The following is a 19,150-nucleotide window of genomic DNA, read 5'->3' on the forward strand; positions in this document are numbered from 1 at the left end:
CCATCAACGAAAGAGAGCACAGAACATCACAAACAGTGACGCAGTCGTGTAATGAATATGTTAACCTGAACGTAGTAAAATAATTTCCACAATTCCAGTTCAAACCATTATTATGACAATGAAGGTATTCAAAGGCTATTTAAAAATATTTGAACTACACTAATAGTTATCAAAGGTACCAGGCTTACAAGTTGATATACCAGACGCGCGTATCGTCTACATAAGACTCATCAGTGACTTTCAAATCAAAATAGTTAGAAAGTACAAAGTTGAAGAGCTTTGAGAACACACAAACTCCAAAAAGTTGTGCCAAATTCGGCTAAGGTAATCTTTACCTGGGATAAGAAAATACCAAGTATTTCGAATAAGTCACATTTTTGTCAAAATGATACGACATAACACATTATCCAACCGAAACCACCAACAGAAACAAAAACACATACATGAATATTGGATGTATAAAATACCGAGACATGTACGAGTCATTAAACAATGCAAATTTACACTCGATAAAATAGTCATATTTGAGATTATGTCACGTTCGGTACTTAGCAGACAGACGACTTAGATATTAAACCACAATCTAAGAAGTGGTAAAAATGTCCTCAGTTAGTTTAAACGTGGTAAAAATATCATCAGTTAGTTTAGACGTGGTAAAAATGTCTGGTTAAGACGTGGTAAAAATGTCCTCAGTTAGTTTAGACGTGATAAAAATGCCCTCAGTTAGTTTGTACGTAATGAAAATGCCCTCAGTTAGTTTAGATATTATAGAAATGCCCTCAGTTCGTTTAGACGTGATAAAAATATCTTCAGTTAGTTTAGACGTGATAAAAATGCCCTCAGTTAGTTTAGACGTGGTAAAAATGTTCTTAGTTAGTTTAGATGTGCTAAAAATGCCCTCAGTTAGTTTCCCAAACAAAACAAAAATTGAGGAACAAATCATGGTAACAAATGATAAACAAATCGTATGATTTCTTTATGATTTGAAAGTGATAAAATTTCACATGCAAATCATAAACAAATTGTCAAGAAATTGATTTGAAATCATTAACAAATCAGAGGTAATTGCTTTCCTTCTTCAAGCAAATCACAAACAAATTGTTTTCAAATCGTAAAGAAATTGTAAAAAAATTGTTATCAAATCTTTAACAAATTAGAAGTAAATCATATTCCTACCCCAAGCAAATCATAAACAAATTGTTTTCAAATTATTAAGAAATTATAAACAAATTGTTATCAAATCTTTAACAAATCAAAAGTAAATCATATATTCCTACCTTAAGCAAATCATAAGCAAATCGTAAATAAATTGGCATCAATCAACAATTCACAGATTAAATCATTCACATCCAGATCAAACATATGTTCTGCCCCTAAAACCACTAAACTTTGAAGCGCAATTGTCTTCATTTTACCTTAAATAGCTACTCCTCTAATTGTAAAAAGGAATACTATCTTTGGTTGCGGTGGGGATGAATTGTTCACTCTGTGTAAGTTTCTCTTACTTCTCTCCCGAATTTGACTATAACGAAATTTCAAAAAAACATGGGCAACCACGTGCAGAATGATGTCGAATAGGTGATGGCTCTTAGTGCTACATTGTAATATAGCTTTGCCCATGTTGCCCGGGACCTGGCCAGTAAACATCATACACAATTGAAACATTAAACTTGCCAGTGTATTATGTCTGCTGGCTCTGGAAGCCAGTCTTTAAATGAATGTTTCGATCTGTTTACATATTTTTTACACATTTTTATTTTGAAAATTAATCCTTACAGTACAAAATTATCATGTTTATAATGAGATACTGAAATGCATTTCGAAATTTTAATGGTTAACATTTGAATAGTATTAGTTGAATATGTGAAATTATAAATATAGAGATTCCTTACCACCGTCATCTTTCATAGACTGAATAAAACTCCTCATCTTGCAACCTTCTTTGTTCAGTTAATATAGAACAGTATTTGAAATTTGAATTTGACCTCAACCGGAAGTTAGAGAGATAGATAAACAAAGAAAATTGGAATGCATTAACATTTTATATTTATTGTAGCAAATCATCAATGAATCACACCATGATAGCTAACAAAGTTAACAAATCATTTTCAAATCATTTCATATGATATTCTGAGTTAACAAATCATTTTCAAATCATTTCATATGATATTCTAAGTTAACAAATCATAACGAAATCACACCATTCTAGCTTACAAAGTTAACAAATCTCTTTCAAATCATTTCATACCATATTCTAAGTAAACAAATCATAAAGAAATCACACTAAACCAGAAACAAATTGCTTACAAATCATACAATAGAAAGAAATCGCAAAGAAATCAGTTTTAGGGAATTTGGAAAATTCTGATTTGTTTATGATTTGTTTAATGAATCGCAAGCAAATGGTACTAACAAATCGCAGAATCACGATTTGAAAGAGATTTGAATACAATTTGAAAGCAATTTGTTCATTTATTTTTCTGTTTGGGTTATACGTGATAAAAATGCCCTCTGTTAGTTTAGACGTTGTAAAAATATCCTCAGTTAGTTTAAACGTGGTAAAAATGTCTGGTTAAGACGTGGTAAAAATGTCCTCAGTTAGTTTAGACGTGATAAAAATGCCCTCATTTAGTTTAGACGTGGTAAAAATATCCTCAGTTAGTTTAGACACAGACACATCTTGTAGATCAACCGATTTGTGGTTTCGTCCATATAATTGGATATTTAAGGTGGTATTGGAGTCTAAAATAAAAATGATAGAATTTGTTCATACTTTGCCAAAACGAAGTATCTATTGATATATGTTCAAAAATATCAGAAAAATGATAGGTCATGACAAATTGACAAATTCTGTATGGATTATACTGGGAAAAGCACCATAATGTAATTAGAAGCTAAACTAAATGATATAATTGTAAAATAAAATACGAGAAGATAGCTTTTATTAATGATTTAAGAATATTAAAAGAAAAGATAGGGTCACCGTGCTCTGTTTCTGGCTTAAATACAAAATAGCAAAATTCCTTTAGGAAATGCACTATTTCAGAGTTACTTCCCCTTAAAATTGAAATATAAAAATATTAACAATCAAGCAGAAATAATCAACACTTGTAAAAATATTAATATTTATAAGTTATAATCTAATAAAATTGTTCTTTTAGATGCAATTTCGCCTTAGTTATCTGCATTCCTTCATCAAATTTTGCTAACTTGATTGAAAATCTTGACCTTAGATTCTCTGTCTTTTACAATACAAGATGGCGAAAGACCTCCATACCACCTTAATAGGAAACTGAACATGATGATATACAACGTGTACTCCACTTGTTATTATTTATTAATGTACACTTTGTACCATGCACAAACACATTTATTTCTAAAAAAAACAGTTGTTGGCATGACACGGGTTATGTTCTTCTCATATATTTTATGATAGTATTATACTAAACCCCTAACGGGAGGGATTGTACCTGATATTCATATGATGAAGACATAATCTTTCAATCAGTTTAATTGAGGTCTGGAGCTGGCATGTCAGTTAACTGCTAGTAGTCTGCTGTTATTTATGTATTATTGCCATTTTATTTATTTTCTTTTGTTACATCTTTTGACATCGGACTCGGACTTCTCTTGAACTGAATTTTAATGTGCGTATTGTTATTCTTTTACTTTTCTACATTGGCTAGAGGTATAGGGGGAGGGTTGAGATCTCATAAACATGTTTAACCCCGCCGCAATTTTGCGCCTGTCCCAAGTCAGGAGCCTCTGGCCTTTGTTAGTCTTGTATGATTTTAAATTTGAGTTTCTTGTGTATAATTCGGAGTTTAGTATGGCGTCCATTATCACTGTACTATTATGCATATTTTAGGGGCCAGCTGAAGGACACCTACGGGTGCGGGAATTCTCGCTACATTGAAGACCCATTGGTTGCCTTCGGCTGTTGTTTGCTCTATGGTCGGGTGGTTGTCGCTTTGACATATTCACCATTTCCTTTCTCAATTTTAATTTTACAATGCATGCAAGGTGACATAGCATGTGGCTTCTGTTTAACAGTCTACGTCATTTAAATCAACAATATTTACAAACATTGTTTATCCTTGTTTAATAATATTTAATTGCATTAATCAAGCAATATGATTGGACACAAGTTATTATAACTTATATAAAATCCTCTCCTTACATATGCATGTACAATATACATATATGATTTCAACAGATACATTAATAATATAGATTCAGTTATAGAAAATAAAAAAAAGAATTAGTCGTTCTGTTGTATGGTAAAACAAAAGCAACAAACAAAAAAAAAAACAAAAACAAAAAAAAACAAAAAAACAAACAAACGAACAAACAAAAAATAAAAACAAAAATAAAACAAAATTACGGGACAGACAACACAAAACTTCTGAAATCAATGTTAATCTTCTTGACTGTTTAATATAACGATACGTCCGTTGCAAGCGAAATCAAACAAAGTGTTTTAATTTAGACATATTTATTTAAATTGGATGGGGAAACAAGTTTTGCAACTTATATTAATCCCTTTCCACTCTGCGGGTGCGATCGAGTGCTGCCTTGTAGCGGCATTATCCTGTTCTTTTTCGAAATCTACAAGGGTGTTTTTAACGTGCAAGAGATATTGCTCTCTCTTAACACCCTTCAGCCATTTATCGTCCTCTTCCGACGGACAAAACAAATTGTTGATTCAATGTTTATATCACAGCAGTATTGGATGTTTGCTGGTACAGAATATATACATCATGTGTAAATAGTTTTATCTTAATATATAAATCGATAAGATAAAAATATGCACTACCGCTATGTAAAAATGTTATAATTAATTTTTGTTTTAATCATAAAATTTTAATTTTTCACTGAATATACGTCTCCACAAAGCAATGCGCAGTACAAATGACCTAAACTTGAACGTGTTGAAGGCGGTCACTAAAAAGTAGAAGAAGAAGTAGAAGTAATGTCAACGTATATTTTCGTTTCCTGCTTTAGCAAGTGTGTCGAATCTAGACGCTACCGTGTTTTACATTGTACCTCCAAATTGAAGAGTTCAAGAGCTGCCATTGGTCAAAAATAATGTATTCGGAATGGGCGTGACTTTAATCTACCGATAGATGGCACAACATTGTTATCACAAATGTTGGCTTAATCCGTCAAGGATGGAGAGGAGGGAATTGAATCGTACCCCTTGGCAAGCGAAGATTGGGGAGTAGTTATACAAATTCGTTTTTTAAAATAAATTATATGATTCGAATTATCTTGAAAACATTGCTTCAAACGGGAATTGAAAAATAGCAGTTTCAGTAAAAATTGATTAGAAAAAAATACATTGTGTTTTATAAAAAGATTGTTCTTGATCAAATAATTGTCATCATCGTTTGGGGCATTTGTTTTACTTTTTTTCTCAACTTTATCATGTTTATCAAAAACAATCTTTTTTTCAGAAACATTTATATATGTTTGGTGTGAGTCAAAGCTTCGCGTTGAAGACCGTACTTTGACCTATTAGGTTTACTTTTACAATTTGTGACTTTGATGGAGAGTGGTCTCATTGGCACTCATATTAGGTTTACTTTTATAATTTGTGACTTTGATGGAGAGTGGTCTCATTGGCACTCATATTAGGTTTACTTTTACAATTTGTGACTTTGATGGAGAGTGGTCTCATTGGCACTCATATCACATCTTCTTATACCTATATAGGAACATTATTTAACTACAGACTGAATCCATATATATCGTTTTCTTAAATTTCAATTGAATTTCAAATACTGTTAATTCAGAAATTATGGCGAGGTTTTTATTATTGCAAAAAATTCGACAAAGTTGTGAACACAATACTTTAAACTCGCATTTTGAAATATTTTATGTAGACGAAACGCGCGTCTGGCGTACTAAATTATAATCCTGGTACCTTTGATAACTATTTACACCACTGGGTCGATGCCACTGCTGGTGGACGTTTCGTCCCTGAGGGTATCACAAGCCCAGTAGTCAACACTTTGGTGTTGACATGAATATCAATAATGTGGTCATTTTTATAAATTTCCTGTTAACAAAACATTGATTTTTTTTTTGAAAAACTAAGGATTTTCTTATCCCAGGCATAGATTACCTTAGCCGTATTTGGCACAACTTTTTGGAATTTTGGATCCTCAATGCTCTTCAACTTTTTACTTGTTTGGCTTTAAAAGATTTTGATATGAGCGTCACTGATGAGTATTATGTAGACGAAACGCGCGTCTGGCGTACTAAATTATAATTCTGGTACCTTTGATAACTATTTACACCACTGGGTCGATACCACTGCTGGTGGACGTTTCGTCCCCGAGGGTATCACAAGCCCAGTAGTCAATACTTTGGTGTTGACATGAATATTAATAATGTGGTCATTTTTATAAATTTCCTGTTTACAAAACATTGATTTTCTTTTTTGAAAAACTAAGGATTTTCTTACCCCAGGAGTAGATTACCTTAGCCGTATTTGGCACAACTTTTTGGAATTTTGGATCCTCAATGCTCTTCAACTTTTTACTTGTTTGGCTTTAAAAGATTTTGATATGAGCGTCACTGGTGAGTCTTACGTAGACGAAACGCGCGTCTGGCGTACTAAATTATAACCCTGGTACCTTTGTGGATTTAAACAGGATTTTTCTCAAAATCGTAAAAATTAAAATCGCATTTAAGTCTAAACTAACAAAATCGCAATTATAAATGCACGCAATAATTTCTGAATTTACAGTAATCGCATCCTAAGGTCTATTATATAAAATATATACATCATATTTATTGACATATATAAGTTCAAATACTATGAAAGTATTTGTATATGTATTCTTGAATAGTGTTTTGTTTAAAATGCTGGATGAACACACATAATGTCTATTTATCTCGGTTCAGCTTTAAGTCGGTATGGCGATGGTGACGTTGTTACTGTGGATACTCCTTCAAATGATAAAATATCATCTGGATCGACCTTAGAGAATTCAAACCTATGTAGAAGGTTTGAAAATATTAGAAACAACTCTGACCGTGCTAACGATTCTCCAGGGCAGATCCGTGGGCCTGTAATACAAAATAAAATCAGTCAGTGAGTAAATGAAGTAAATGCAACAGTAGTATACCAGACGTGTTCAAAAGTCATAAATCGATTGAGAGAAACAAATCCGGTCTACAAAATAAAACCGAGGGAAAAACAAAAGCTATAACAGTAAAACAAAGGAACAACAGAAACACTGTTGTGCAACAATACAAAAGTCAACATACATATAAAACGTAATCTATGTTGCTTATTCTTTAGTTTTCTATGTTGTGTCATGTGTACTATTGTTTGTCTGTTTGTCTTTTTTCATTTTTAGCCATGGCGTTGTCAGTTTATTTTCGATTTATGAGTTTGACTTTCCCTCTGAGACTTTGGTATCGTTCGTCCCTCTTTTAGGAGCTATTTGACAAAACAAAAATTATCATTTACTACCTATCTGAACAGCAAGTACAGCGTGTGAAACAACACTTAAATAAGTAACGAACTACACATCTCCAAATAGACAATCAAATTTAGGTAATAAAATATTGGCAACCTTTCATATGAAGCATCTAATGATTTATTCACATTTACCATGACATTTATAGAATGAAATGACCTCACAGTATGATGACAGTGACTACTGGTGCACAAAAAAATATTACAGTAACCTAAGTCTGGACAATGCATCTTCCGTTATAAATGACTAATAAACAAACACTCAATAAACTTTTCAATAGCACGCAGACTTGCCTCATGCTTCTCGATAAGAAATGAATATTGTGTTTAAACTAATATGTATTATTGCATATCCTTACCTATTGAAAAAGGTATCAAGTATTCTTTGTTGATAATGTCATTGCTTTCATTGAGAAACCTTCCTGGATTAAACTCCTTCGGATTTTTCCAGATTGTTTCATCCAAATGTACAGAGATCAGGCTAGACATTATAATCGTATTTTTAGGTATTTTGAAGCCATTGATTGTTGTATCACAAACTGCTACGTGTGGAAGAGATAATATAGCTGTAAAAAGATAGAAGAAAATATACATGTATCAGAAACGGCTACGTGGAGAATAGTAAAAATAGCTGTAACAAGATAGAAGAAAATACACATGTTTCACAAACTGCAATGTACACAACGGCTAAAAATGGCTGTAAAAAGGGGTAAGTCAATATAAAAGTTATTTTTTATTGTAAAATATTTAATTTGAAGAGGTCATATCTAGCTTGTATTTACATTCAGACATAGTCCATTGCTTTCGAACAATTGATAACACATTTTGAAAATCAGTGAGTCACAAGAGGTTGGTATTTGTTTCTCCTTAATTGGTATTGTATCTCTGTAATCACAAGTGCTCGTCGATCAACTATTCTTTCTGTGTCTAAAGCTGAATAATTTAATTTTGGATGTAACGCGTCTTCTGATTGGCTGACGTTATTTTGTTATGAGCCCATAGACATAATTTAGTCATGTGACCGTGACGTCAACAACGTTTTTTCATGGTTTTCTACGGTTTAAAATGGAATTTAGAATTAAATTATAAGAAATGACTGTAATATTTTTTTGTCTATTCGAAATAACATAAAAAATGTGGTGCACAATGTTAAATAACCCGCTACGAGTGTTATTCAGTGTGCACCACATTTTTAATGTTATTTCTTCATAGACAGAAAAAATATTACAGTAATTCCTTAAATGTACAGTTATTAGTCATGTTAATGTATACTCGAGCAATAAGATGGTTAGGTACTAGTAATTAAAAGATTATTTGAGTGTAAAGATTAGACGACTAACTGTATGACGGCTCTAAGATTGACATGTCCTAATTAGAAAACGAAAATGAAAAGGTCGCCCCTTTATAGGTTTGGACAAGGTCAACATAAAAATATAAGAAGATGTTGTACGAGACAACTCTCAATCCAAGTCACAAGTTGTAAAAGTAATCATTATAGGCCAAATTGCCGTCTTTAGCATGGAGGCTTGGCTCACTATAAAGGCCCAAAATAATGAATAGTGTAAAATCACTGAAACAGGGAAACCAACGGTGTAATCTATTAAAAAAAAACAGAAACGAGAAACACTGATGAACCACATCAACAAAATGACAACTACTAAACATCAGGTTCCTGACTTAGAGCAGGTGCAAACAAAGTCTAATTTGGAAATATAATAACTTATTACACTGGGTGATCTCTAATATTGATGATTTTAATTACATTTTTATGAAAACTTCATTAAAACACTTAAAGAAGATATATCTGATTGTTTTGTTTTAATTCTCGTGTTTGTTTCAGTTTTTAACTGAGCAGCATCTTGTGGGTGGGAGCACATTCTAACTATTGTATTGTATTTTATAACTTTGTTTTACTCGCCCGGTTGATAGCCCGATTTCATTTTTAATTTCCTTTCCTTTTGTAACTCACCCGTTAACGTTTATAGCCAGATTTCTGGATATAACTGTATGTTGTTATGCCCAACATGGTTACGATAGACATCAATTGAATATTTGTGCGCACGGAAACTTGGATTAAACTCATTCCATTTTGTGCCAGTATCTGGTCTAGTGTGTTGTTCCCTCTAATTAGTATTTTGTTATATTTGTTTGTACATTTGTTTTCTTAGCGTAGTTGGTTATTGGCCGTTGTCGTGTTCTGTTGTACATTTCAATGCATTTGGTCAATTTACGACATCCTTTTTATGTCACGCATCATTGTAAATATAACGGAATTTGATGAGACTGTCATCAAAAGGAGAGGTTTAGCGCTATAAAACCGGGTTTAATCAACCATTTTCTACATCTGAAAATGTCTGTACCAAGTCAGGAATTTGACAGTTCTTGTCCATTCGTTTTTGATGTGTTTTGTCATTTGATTTTGCCATGTGATTATGGACTTTCTGATAATACTTTCCTCTGAGTTCAGTATTTTAAATTTGTGATTTTACTTTTTATGTAATATCATTACTACAGATAACTAAATCTGTTGATTTAGTCTTTTATTTTTGACTCATTCTAATAATTGAAAAAAAAATGTTTTGTTTGCCTACATGTATTTGACAGTCTTTGTATTTCCATCAAAGTGGCCTCGGTGTAGGACAAATGCCGTCTATCAGACAATCGAACCATTCTACCTGGTCCTACTTCCTAAAAGTAAAAATAGTTTGGTGAGTTTCTAATCCCTTAATTATCAATAGTTTCTCTTTCCCTTAAGTGTTAGTAAAATATTTACCATCAGCGAGCATTTGATTAAACGAGAACTATCCATAAGAAATGTTGTTTAAGATGTGGGGTTTAACCTTTACTACGCTCACCTATCAAGCACCTTAGGTAACTAAAATACTTACCTTTAAAGACCACAAGAGCTACCAGTAACTTCTTGTCTGTAGAGAGTACATTAGATTACAGGGGGAAAAAACCTTGTTTAGATTTGTATATGTTTCGATGGGAAAAAATTAGTAAAATTCTTCTAATTAACAATTCTTAATTATTCGTAGAATAGGGAAAAACACGGAGGACTAAAAATTTGTTAGTCGAAGAAAAATAACAAAAGAAATACGACATTACGACATTACGACAAGCATGATACTACATAACAATACAAAGGCAAAGTTATAAATTCAGCAGTATGATCAAAATAAAAAACATAGGTTGTCATGACAAGTATGCAGTTCAAGCTCAGCTATTGACACCAGTCATCTTGTGAAAAACGAGCAACAAATAAAATACATATAAAACATTAAGAAATGTAAAGCGCAATTCATTAATTCCAAGAATAATTCAAATACATGTTTGTCAACTTATTGTAAATTCAGATTGTATGTATACTTAACTAATCATTATTTATTTAAAACATTATGCTTGCCTTTGTAATTTCCTCTTGACACCTCTTTTGTACATCCGGGTATTGAATCATCCATTTAAATGACCAATGAAGCGTAGTTGCAGTGGTGTCAGTTCCAGCAGCAAGCATATCTATAATTGATGCTAACAACGCTGCCGCTACAATCGTAAGATATTTATATAATGCAAGATAATATTCGAAATAAGAAAGCTAGGTGTTCTTAAGTACACATGTACTGCGACAAAGGGCTCTATGCTACCGATTAAAATATAAGGACATATAAAAGATCCTGCTTGCTTCCGAATGAGAAAGCTTGATGTTCGAAGATTTAGACTTAAATGCGATCTTTGTGAATGAAAGATAATAATAAGTTACTGATTTAAAGAAGTTAGTGCTACGGTCATTAAGATACTAAGAAAATACAAAAACGGTCGGATTTAATTTGCTAACTTTTAGGAATTATTAGAGAAAATTCTTTCTTTTCGGTCAAATAACATTCTCGAAGAAAGGCTAAACCCCTATTTCCGATACTAGTTGTATTCTTCAGTTGCAATTATAGTTTAAGATCAGTTTTGCCCCTCCAATACATAATAATATACATATGGCTACAAATATTTTAAGTCTAAAAATTGGGTACAATCAATGATATTTCAGAACTATTCGAATATATTTGGTTTTTGAGCAACACTGGTATATACTAATATTAGTCTCCATATCAACTTTTAATACCAAAATGACATTTCGTCGGTGGGGAGAAATATTGTAACTCCCAAACAAACCAGGGAAAATTTGTCTGCCAACTTTGTGATGCATCCCGTGATAAGATGGAAACCAGCATACAACACCTAAATTGTTTTCGCCGTTTCAAAATCTAAAGGATTATGGGTAATTTCAGTGTTCGTATCCCATAATGAAATAAAACCAAGTCATTAGTATAACTGCCATTGTTTAGGACGATGTAAGCCAATCACACCGTTTTGATTAGACATATTGTGACATTTGACAACATTAGATTCTTCAGGGGATGACTTAGTTACATAGTACCGGTAGACTATATTTATGGATATAAGCTTTTTTGATAGGCGTTGTTATAAAGTGTTATCTTCAAACGTACGATTCATTACAGACTTTTGTTCACTCTCTTCTTTTTCAGCGACTAGATACATATCTATCAAGTCCCGAATGTTGTCTGGGTCAAATAACTCTCTATGTTCGCTTATGTGTTTTTCAATATACTTTTTCAGTTTAGACAACCCTTCCTTCCTCGACTTAAGATCGTCTATCTGAAATGGTAATAAAATACAATATATATTACATATTTATGATTGACAGTCCAATAACTCATGACAATTGATGTATAGACAGGTCAACTACATATGATGACAAATACTAGCTTTTATTACATGGTTTCAATGGCTTACATCAACGACGACGACAGAGGAAAACACGTTGTCATTTAGATGATTAAAAACCAGGGATAGTATTCTAACATAAGGCACGTGTTTGACCATCATTTATCATTTACGCAACACTGTATTAACCTGAACATTTGAAAAGAAAAAAGTCTAACAATTATATGGCTATCAGTTACGAGAAACATGAGTATGCGTCATATTACCATAAATAAATTCAGAAGCGGAAATAATCCCGACGCTGATAAAGTTCCAGGACCTGAAAATATGTCTTCTATTGCCTTGATGAGTTGTTGAAGGGATTCGTTGTCATGTTTGTATCTGAAAGACAAAAACGAAACATAGACGATTAATCAACTATACGAATAAACAGCCACGTGTTCACAGCTCTGTTTTAAATATAAAAACTTATTTCTCTGCCATGCTTTTTTTGTTGTTGCCCGCAAGTGAAGTCCATGTCATTGATTAGAACAGTATTTTTTTGACAATCCATTGTAATTTTATGCATGTATAAAGCATATTTACTATTTTTAACAACAATTCGATTTATGTCATGAAATGAAGATTTTTTTTTGTTAAGATAAAAGTAAATACATAGCATCTATAGAGGCTTATTCTTAACTAATAAATAACAGGGATACGGAAGAGAGATACTTGTCTCATACTGTTCTGAATTCATAACAAGTGTTATATTAAAAGAGATATGAAAACGATACTGTTTTCAATATATGGCTTATGATAATATTAATAATTTAAAATCGAATATTTAATATTAAATAATACGCTGATTTTTTATATTAATAAATGAATATTTAATATTAAAAATTCATTTACAATTAATATTATAAATTCATTTACAATTAATATTAAAAATTCATTTACAATTAATATTAAAAAATCATTTTTTAATATTAAATATTCAGTTTGATTTTTTAATATTAGATATTCAGTTTAATTTTTTAATATTAAATAATACGCTGATTTTTTAATATTAAAAAATCATTTATTAATATTAAAAAAATCAACATCAATGTAACCTTAGCGTTTGATATAAGGCAAATCAATAATTATCTGTCAAACGCTTTAATGAGGGGGGCAAGGGGTTTAACTGTTATGCTGTTATGGGGCAATTTAATTCTTTGTTATCTGTTATTTTGAAAATATATTTGCTGTTAGCTGTTATTGTCTTATTCTTTGTTAGCTGTTATTGGGCTTTTAGTTTTTTGTTATCTGTTATTGTGATAATGTATTTGCTGTTAACTGTTATTGAAAATTGGAATGTTAGCATTTTTTTTGACAGTCAATATTCGGTATAAATTGAAGATCATTGGCCATTGGGGTCTACCACTACTAATATGTTTGTCCTGTATTCCATTAACATATACACATCACAGAAGTGAGGTCCAGGACAATTCAAGTATATCTTATGATTATCCTTTGTAATAAATTCCATTTTTTTTTTATGAATGTGTATTTAGAATTATCTTACTTTTTTGTATGAGAATAATGTTCCTTGTTTTCCGTACGAACATATTAAATTAAAACAATTCTTAATATGACAAAAAGGAAAACATATGGCCAGGAGTATCTTACAAGGATCTCAGTTAAGGACAAGGTCCTAACAACCACTTAACCTTTTATATTATATGGTACATAGACTCAGCTCTGTGATTCTTTTCAAAGCAGAACCAAATGCATTGTACAATGAAAGTTCCAACCATGTACTTGGGTCCGAAGCTGCACATAACTCATTACAAACAAAGATTTATTTCGTTTCAAGCCATTGTTTCCCTACTAAACTATGTATTCTACTTACTAGTACACTTGGTACAATCAAAAACCTCAGCTGATAAAATATTGTTCAAATAAGGCCTTTGAAAATAGTGGAATAAATTGCTTTTAGAGTGTCAAAATTCGTTCGAAGTACTTGATAAATTGCATGCTTATAATTGGTGCTTTTGATTTTTCTACCCTATATACCACTTTGCCTCATAGTTTTATTAATAAAAATTCACACACCTCATTAAATGGTCATTTAGAAAAAGTCAGAATATTCAAACTCTTTTAGGTCACTTTTTTTTATTAGCAACAAAGGGAGCTTCAGTCAATATATATAAACAATACACCAACGTTTCATGAGAACTGCTGAAAACATTTTTGTGTTAATGTCTGAAAACTGGAAAATCACCCCTTTTTAATTAATAAAACCCGTTAACTCGGAAACGTAAAATCTAAAATTTATAAAAATTGAAAGTTACCTCATGTTAATAGATATAAACAATTCACCAACATTCCTTGCTTTGTGAAAGCATTTTTGAGATATTATCAGAAAACTGAAAAAAAAACACCAATTTTATTGAATAAAAACCCATTACCTACCCAGAAACTTAAAATCTAAAATTTATAAAAAAAAACCAAAACCAAAAAGGGAGCTCACGTCAATAGATATAAACAATTTCCCAAAGTTTAATTCAAATGGTTAAAGTGTTTTTGAGTTAATGTCCGACATGTTGACAACAGACGGACAACAGTATACCATAATACGTTCCGTAAACGAGCGTATAAAAAATATTATAATATATTGAGTAGTAGTTTAAACACATTCTAGACACATAAATTAATACTAAAAACATAGTCATAAAAAATGGAATGCATTACAAAGGATTATATCCGTAATAAGAAATACTGATTTGTCAAAAACCGAATTATTTTAATATTTCATTTACTGTTATCTGTTTTTGTCCATTTTAATTCCTTCTTATCTGTTATGAGCCAAATCAATTTGCTGTTTTGCTGTTATTGGGACCCCCCCTTGCTCCCCCTCTTTAATGATGATTATTGGACAAGTCGGTCGGAGAAATTTTGGAGACTATATTCAGTAAACTCGGACCATCTTACAATTTTCTTTTAATAGTTGCTGAATTTGCCAAAATAAAAGCGTTTTAGGGATAAAACAATTGACAATGACCGATATTTGGCAAACATACCACAGTGCCGAGGTTAGATATTCTACATTGGCCAATTCAGAGCTTTGTAAAGATCTATTCATATCAATATTTAAGTTCAGGAAAAAATCAATATATATCACATTCAAGTGTGCAGTGTACCAAGCACTGACTAAATTCTACTGGGGTTGACATTTATAAGCAATTTGTAGGTATCTTTTTACTAGTCAAATAAGACACGGAATTTCAACCCTTCCATTTTTTACATTCAAATAATAATAATTATTGTAACATGATTTCCCTAACTTGGAGTCTGGACTAAGCAAACATACAAACTATTAGTCCAATACATACACCTGAGTTACCTTGTTTCTTTCTTTGAGGGGTGTAACTGCCGTTAGGTACGTGTCTACACATAATTTAAAAAAAAATAAACAACGCTATCTTCAGATGCACGCCAGAGAAGTCGTCAAAACTCTTTAATTATCAAATATCATGTATACACTAGTCTATCAGCATTAGTGAATGGAGTATTGGATATAATTGAATGTCATCATATCCCCCCTTTATATAGAAAATATAACTAGAATAACTAAAACTAGTTCAGATCTGTTCGCTTCTATCAACAAATGCTAGAATAAACCTCATCGTAGACACATGATATTTTGTTAATTAGTTGTTGCTGGTTTTCAACTAGCTTCCCACGTGGTCTTTGTTCTACCTACATAAAACCGTGCCAAAGTTGGGCGTCCGTTTGGCTGTGCAGGATGTATAAATACACAGTCAATTCAGGTCAGAACGGGGACTCAAATCCGATGGCTGGTGAAGAGAATACCACGCTCCCTGTACGTTAGGAAACTTGCAACAACTCTTTGAGGGCTTCGTGGGTGGTCTACTGAAATTCTAAATTTCTGTTCCTATCCAATAAACCCTCATTTGTCAATGCATGGGATTTCAAAATTTCCAGACCTTCGTCCTCGACGACCCTTATTACAGGACCTAGCTTCCTGTTATATTTATTGCCATTTTGATTTTGTCCTGAAGATGTATGATTTATTTGCCACTGGACGTTAAACAATCACACAATCAATCAAGCTTTCAGTAACTTTGAGTAATCAAAGATCTACGTGTAATAACTCTAAACATGCATTCAAATTCTCAGCAGGTAGGGAGTTTACTGCACAGGATATAAAGAAATATGAATTTCTTAAATTTTGTTCGAAAGTATGAACAGAACTTCTGCGTGAGGCATCGACTGTGTGTATATCAGTAGTATGCGTTTGTGTACCCAGGGGCTAGATCGCCAATATACATGTACTTTCAATTGACGTATATCAATTATCCTCAATCAGAAAGAAAAATATGTGAAACTCCTATATAGGTTGTGCTGCTTAATTAAGGGCTTATATAGAAAATAAAATGTTGTATGGTTACCAATGAGAAAACTCTCAATAATTGTAAAAAAGAAGATGTGATATAATTGTCAATGAGACAACTCTCCACAAGAGACCAAATGACACAGAAAGTAACAACAATAGGTCACCGTATGGCCTTCAACAATGAGCAAAGCCTATACTGCATAGTCAGCTACCCGCACTGAGCAACACATATTGTAAATATTTTTTTTTGCACTGGCTACATCTAAATTACAAAAACATTATTGTTACATTGGAGACGGAATAAATGCTTGGGTATGGATCTGAATAATTACGAATGTAACAATATTATTTGGTTCTACGGCTACCATGTTACATTGCGTTATTGTTACATTAATCTACTTTAATGTACGCTAGATTTATTAAATTAGACTCCAATGTAACAATAATGTGTATACGACCACACAAAATGTTTGCGGTCGTATTGGGGTATCACGTCGTCGTCGTCTGCGTCGTCTGAAGACACTAAGTTTACAGACAATAACTTTAGTTTATAAAGCCCAGTCCCACTAGACCACGATCGCACCACGCTCATCGCGATCTAAAATAAATTTAGATCGCGGTGAGGTCGCGGTATGAGTGGCATGAAAATGTAAATTTTCGTTGCTTTCACGATGCTACTACGTCCTGATTACACTTCTACAACGACGCCACTACGATTATGCCACGTTCTCATCGCCCTTGTTCTGCGACCTCACTACGCTTATCAAGATCTTTCTACGCTCATCACGTTCTAAGTACGACCATACCACGAGTTATCCGATTGTAACACAATCTTACCACGTTTCTGCGGCGATTTTAGCACGTTCACACCGCGATCTTATTAAATTTTCAGCAATAACGTCAACATCGTGTTCCATATCAATACAGTTCCATTCCTTCTATTTATGATTAATACGTAGATTTCTCGGAAGCAATACAGTCATCCCATCAAAATCTACTAGAACACGTGGGCGTGCTGGTAGGGGTTGATGTAGAGGCAGAAGGGAGCTCTGAAAGTTACGAAACCTGATCAAACAGAGACGCCAGACCGACCAATCCAACCTAGATTACGACCTATTGCTGGTCCATAAAGCTCAAATGACGATATTTTAGTGAACAATAGCAGAGATGACACAGATGTGTCAATAGATATATGAAGATGTGTTATGAATGCCAAATGAGACAACTCTCCATCTCCAAGTAACAATTTATAAAAATAAACTATTATATGCCAAGGTACGGCCTTCAACACGGAGCCTTCATTTGGCTCAAATCGAACAGCAAGCTATAAAGGGCCCCCAAAATTGCAAGTGTAAAACCAACTGCATAATCTATATAAAACGAGAAGCATGGTTTAGTCCTAACTACATACAAACAAAACCTGGAAAGATTTAATATAATTTATATGGATCAAAAAGGGTACAGAAACAAGACTTTTCTAATACTTTGTATAAATTGCTTATTTCATGACCAATTTTAATGGGGGTTTTATTCTTCAATTCTTGGGGATTCTTTAAAATGCTGAATCTAACCGGTTATTAAGTCTTTGGATTTTGGGCCCCGATTTTAAATTGGTCCAATTGAGTTCCAAAGGGTCCTAAATTAAACTTTGTTTGATTTCATCAAAAATTAAAATATTGGGGTTCTTTGATATATATGCCGAATCTAACCGTGTATTTAGATTTTTAATTTTTTGGTCCCGTTTTCAAATTGGTATAAACTAAGGCCCAAAGGGTCCAACATTAAACTTAAATTGGTTTGATTTGAACAAAAATTGATATGCTTAATCTAAAAATGTATTTATAACTTTTGATGATGGGCCCAATTTTCAAGTTGGTACAAATCGCGGTTCAACATTAAACTGTGTTTGATTTCAACAAAAAATGAATATATTGGGTTCTTTGATATGCTGAATCTAACCGTGTATAACGTTTTTTTGTTTTTTTTACCCTGTTTTTAAATTGGTTCACATTGAGGTCCAAAGGTAAAGGTCAAAAGGGTCCAAAAATAAACTTAGTTTGACTAAAAAAAAATGAATTCTTGGGGTACTTCAGGTTGCTGAATCTAAACATGTATTTATAATACAAGTATGTTGAATCTAAACATGTATTTTGATTTTTGACCATAGATACTTGTTGAATGTTCTACAATTATAGTAGAAGGTACTTGTTGAATGACATCTAGTTATATCAGGTATTTGTTGAATGACATATAGTTATAGCAGGTACTTGTTGAATGTCCTATTGATATAATAGGTTCTTGTTGAATGTCCTAAAGTGTAGCAGGTACTTGTTGAATGTCTTACAAATATCGTAGTAGGTACTTGTTGATTGTCTTACAAATATCGTAGTAGGTACTTGTTGAATGTCTTACAAATACCATAGTAGGTACTTGTTGAATGTCCCATTGGTATAATAGGTTTTTGTTGAATGTCCTACAGTGTAGTAGGTACTTGTTGAATAATCATCTAGATATATTAGGCACTTGTTGAATGTCCT

The 19,150-nt window shown here is 32.5% G+C and overlaps 1 protein-coding gene across 2 annotated transcripts in view; it reads right to left on the minus strand.

Moving 5' to 3' along the window:
• Window positions 1–3,587: 3,587 nt before the first annotated feature.
• Window positions 3,588–19,150, minus strand: part of LOC143069801 (cytochrome P450 2B4-like) — a 53,521-nt gene continuing 37,958 nt past the window's right edge. Inside the window, exons 3-8 of one of the 2 annotated variants that reach the window (XM_076244603.1) lie at window positions 12,496–12,610; window positions 11,992–12,160; window positions 10,899–11,035; window positions 10,084–10,180; window positions 7,852–8,058; window positions 3,588–7,077 (exon numbers count right to left, since the gene is read on the minus strand). In XM_076244603.1, coding sequence (XP_076100718.1) covers window positions 6,899–7,077; window positions 7,852–8,058; window positions 10,084–10,180; window positions 10,899–11,035; window positions 11,992–12,160; window positions 12,496–12,610 — 904 coding nt within the window. In that variant the 3' untranslated portion in view covers window positions 3,588–6,898. The remainder of the gene's footprint in view (window positions 7,078–7,851; window positions 8,059–10,083; window positions 10,181–10,898; window positions 11,036–11,991; window positions 12,161–12,495; window positions 12,611–19,150) is intronic. The other variant, XM_076244606.1, reaches the window with a different exon arrangement.

This window comes from Mytilus galloprovincialis, chromosome 3 (genome assembly GCF_965363235.1).
Source record: "Mytilus galloprovincialis chromosome 3, xbMytGall1.hap1.1, whole genome shotgun sequence".
Classification (NCBI taxonomy): domain Eukaryota; kingdom Metazoa; phylum Mollusca; class Bivalvia; order Mytilida; family Mytilidae; genus Mytilus; species Mytilus galloprovincialis.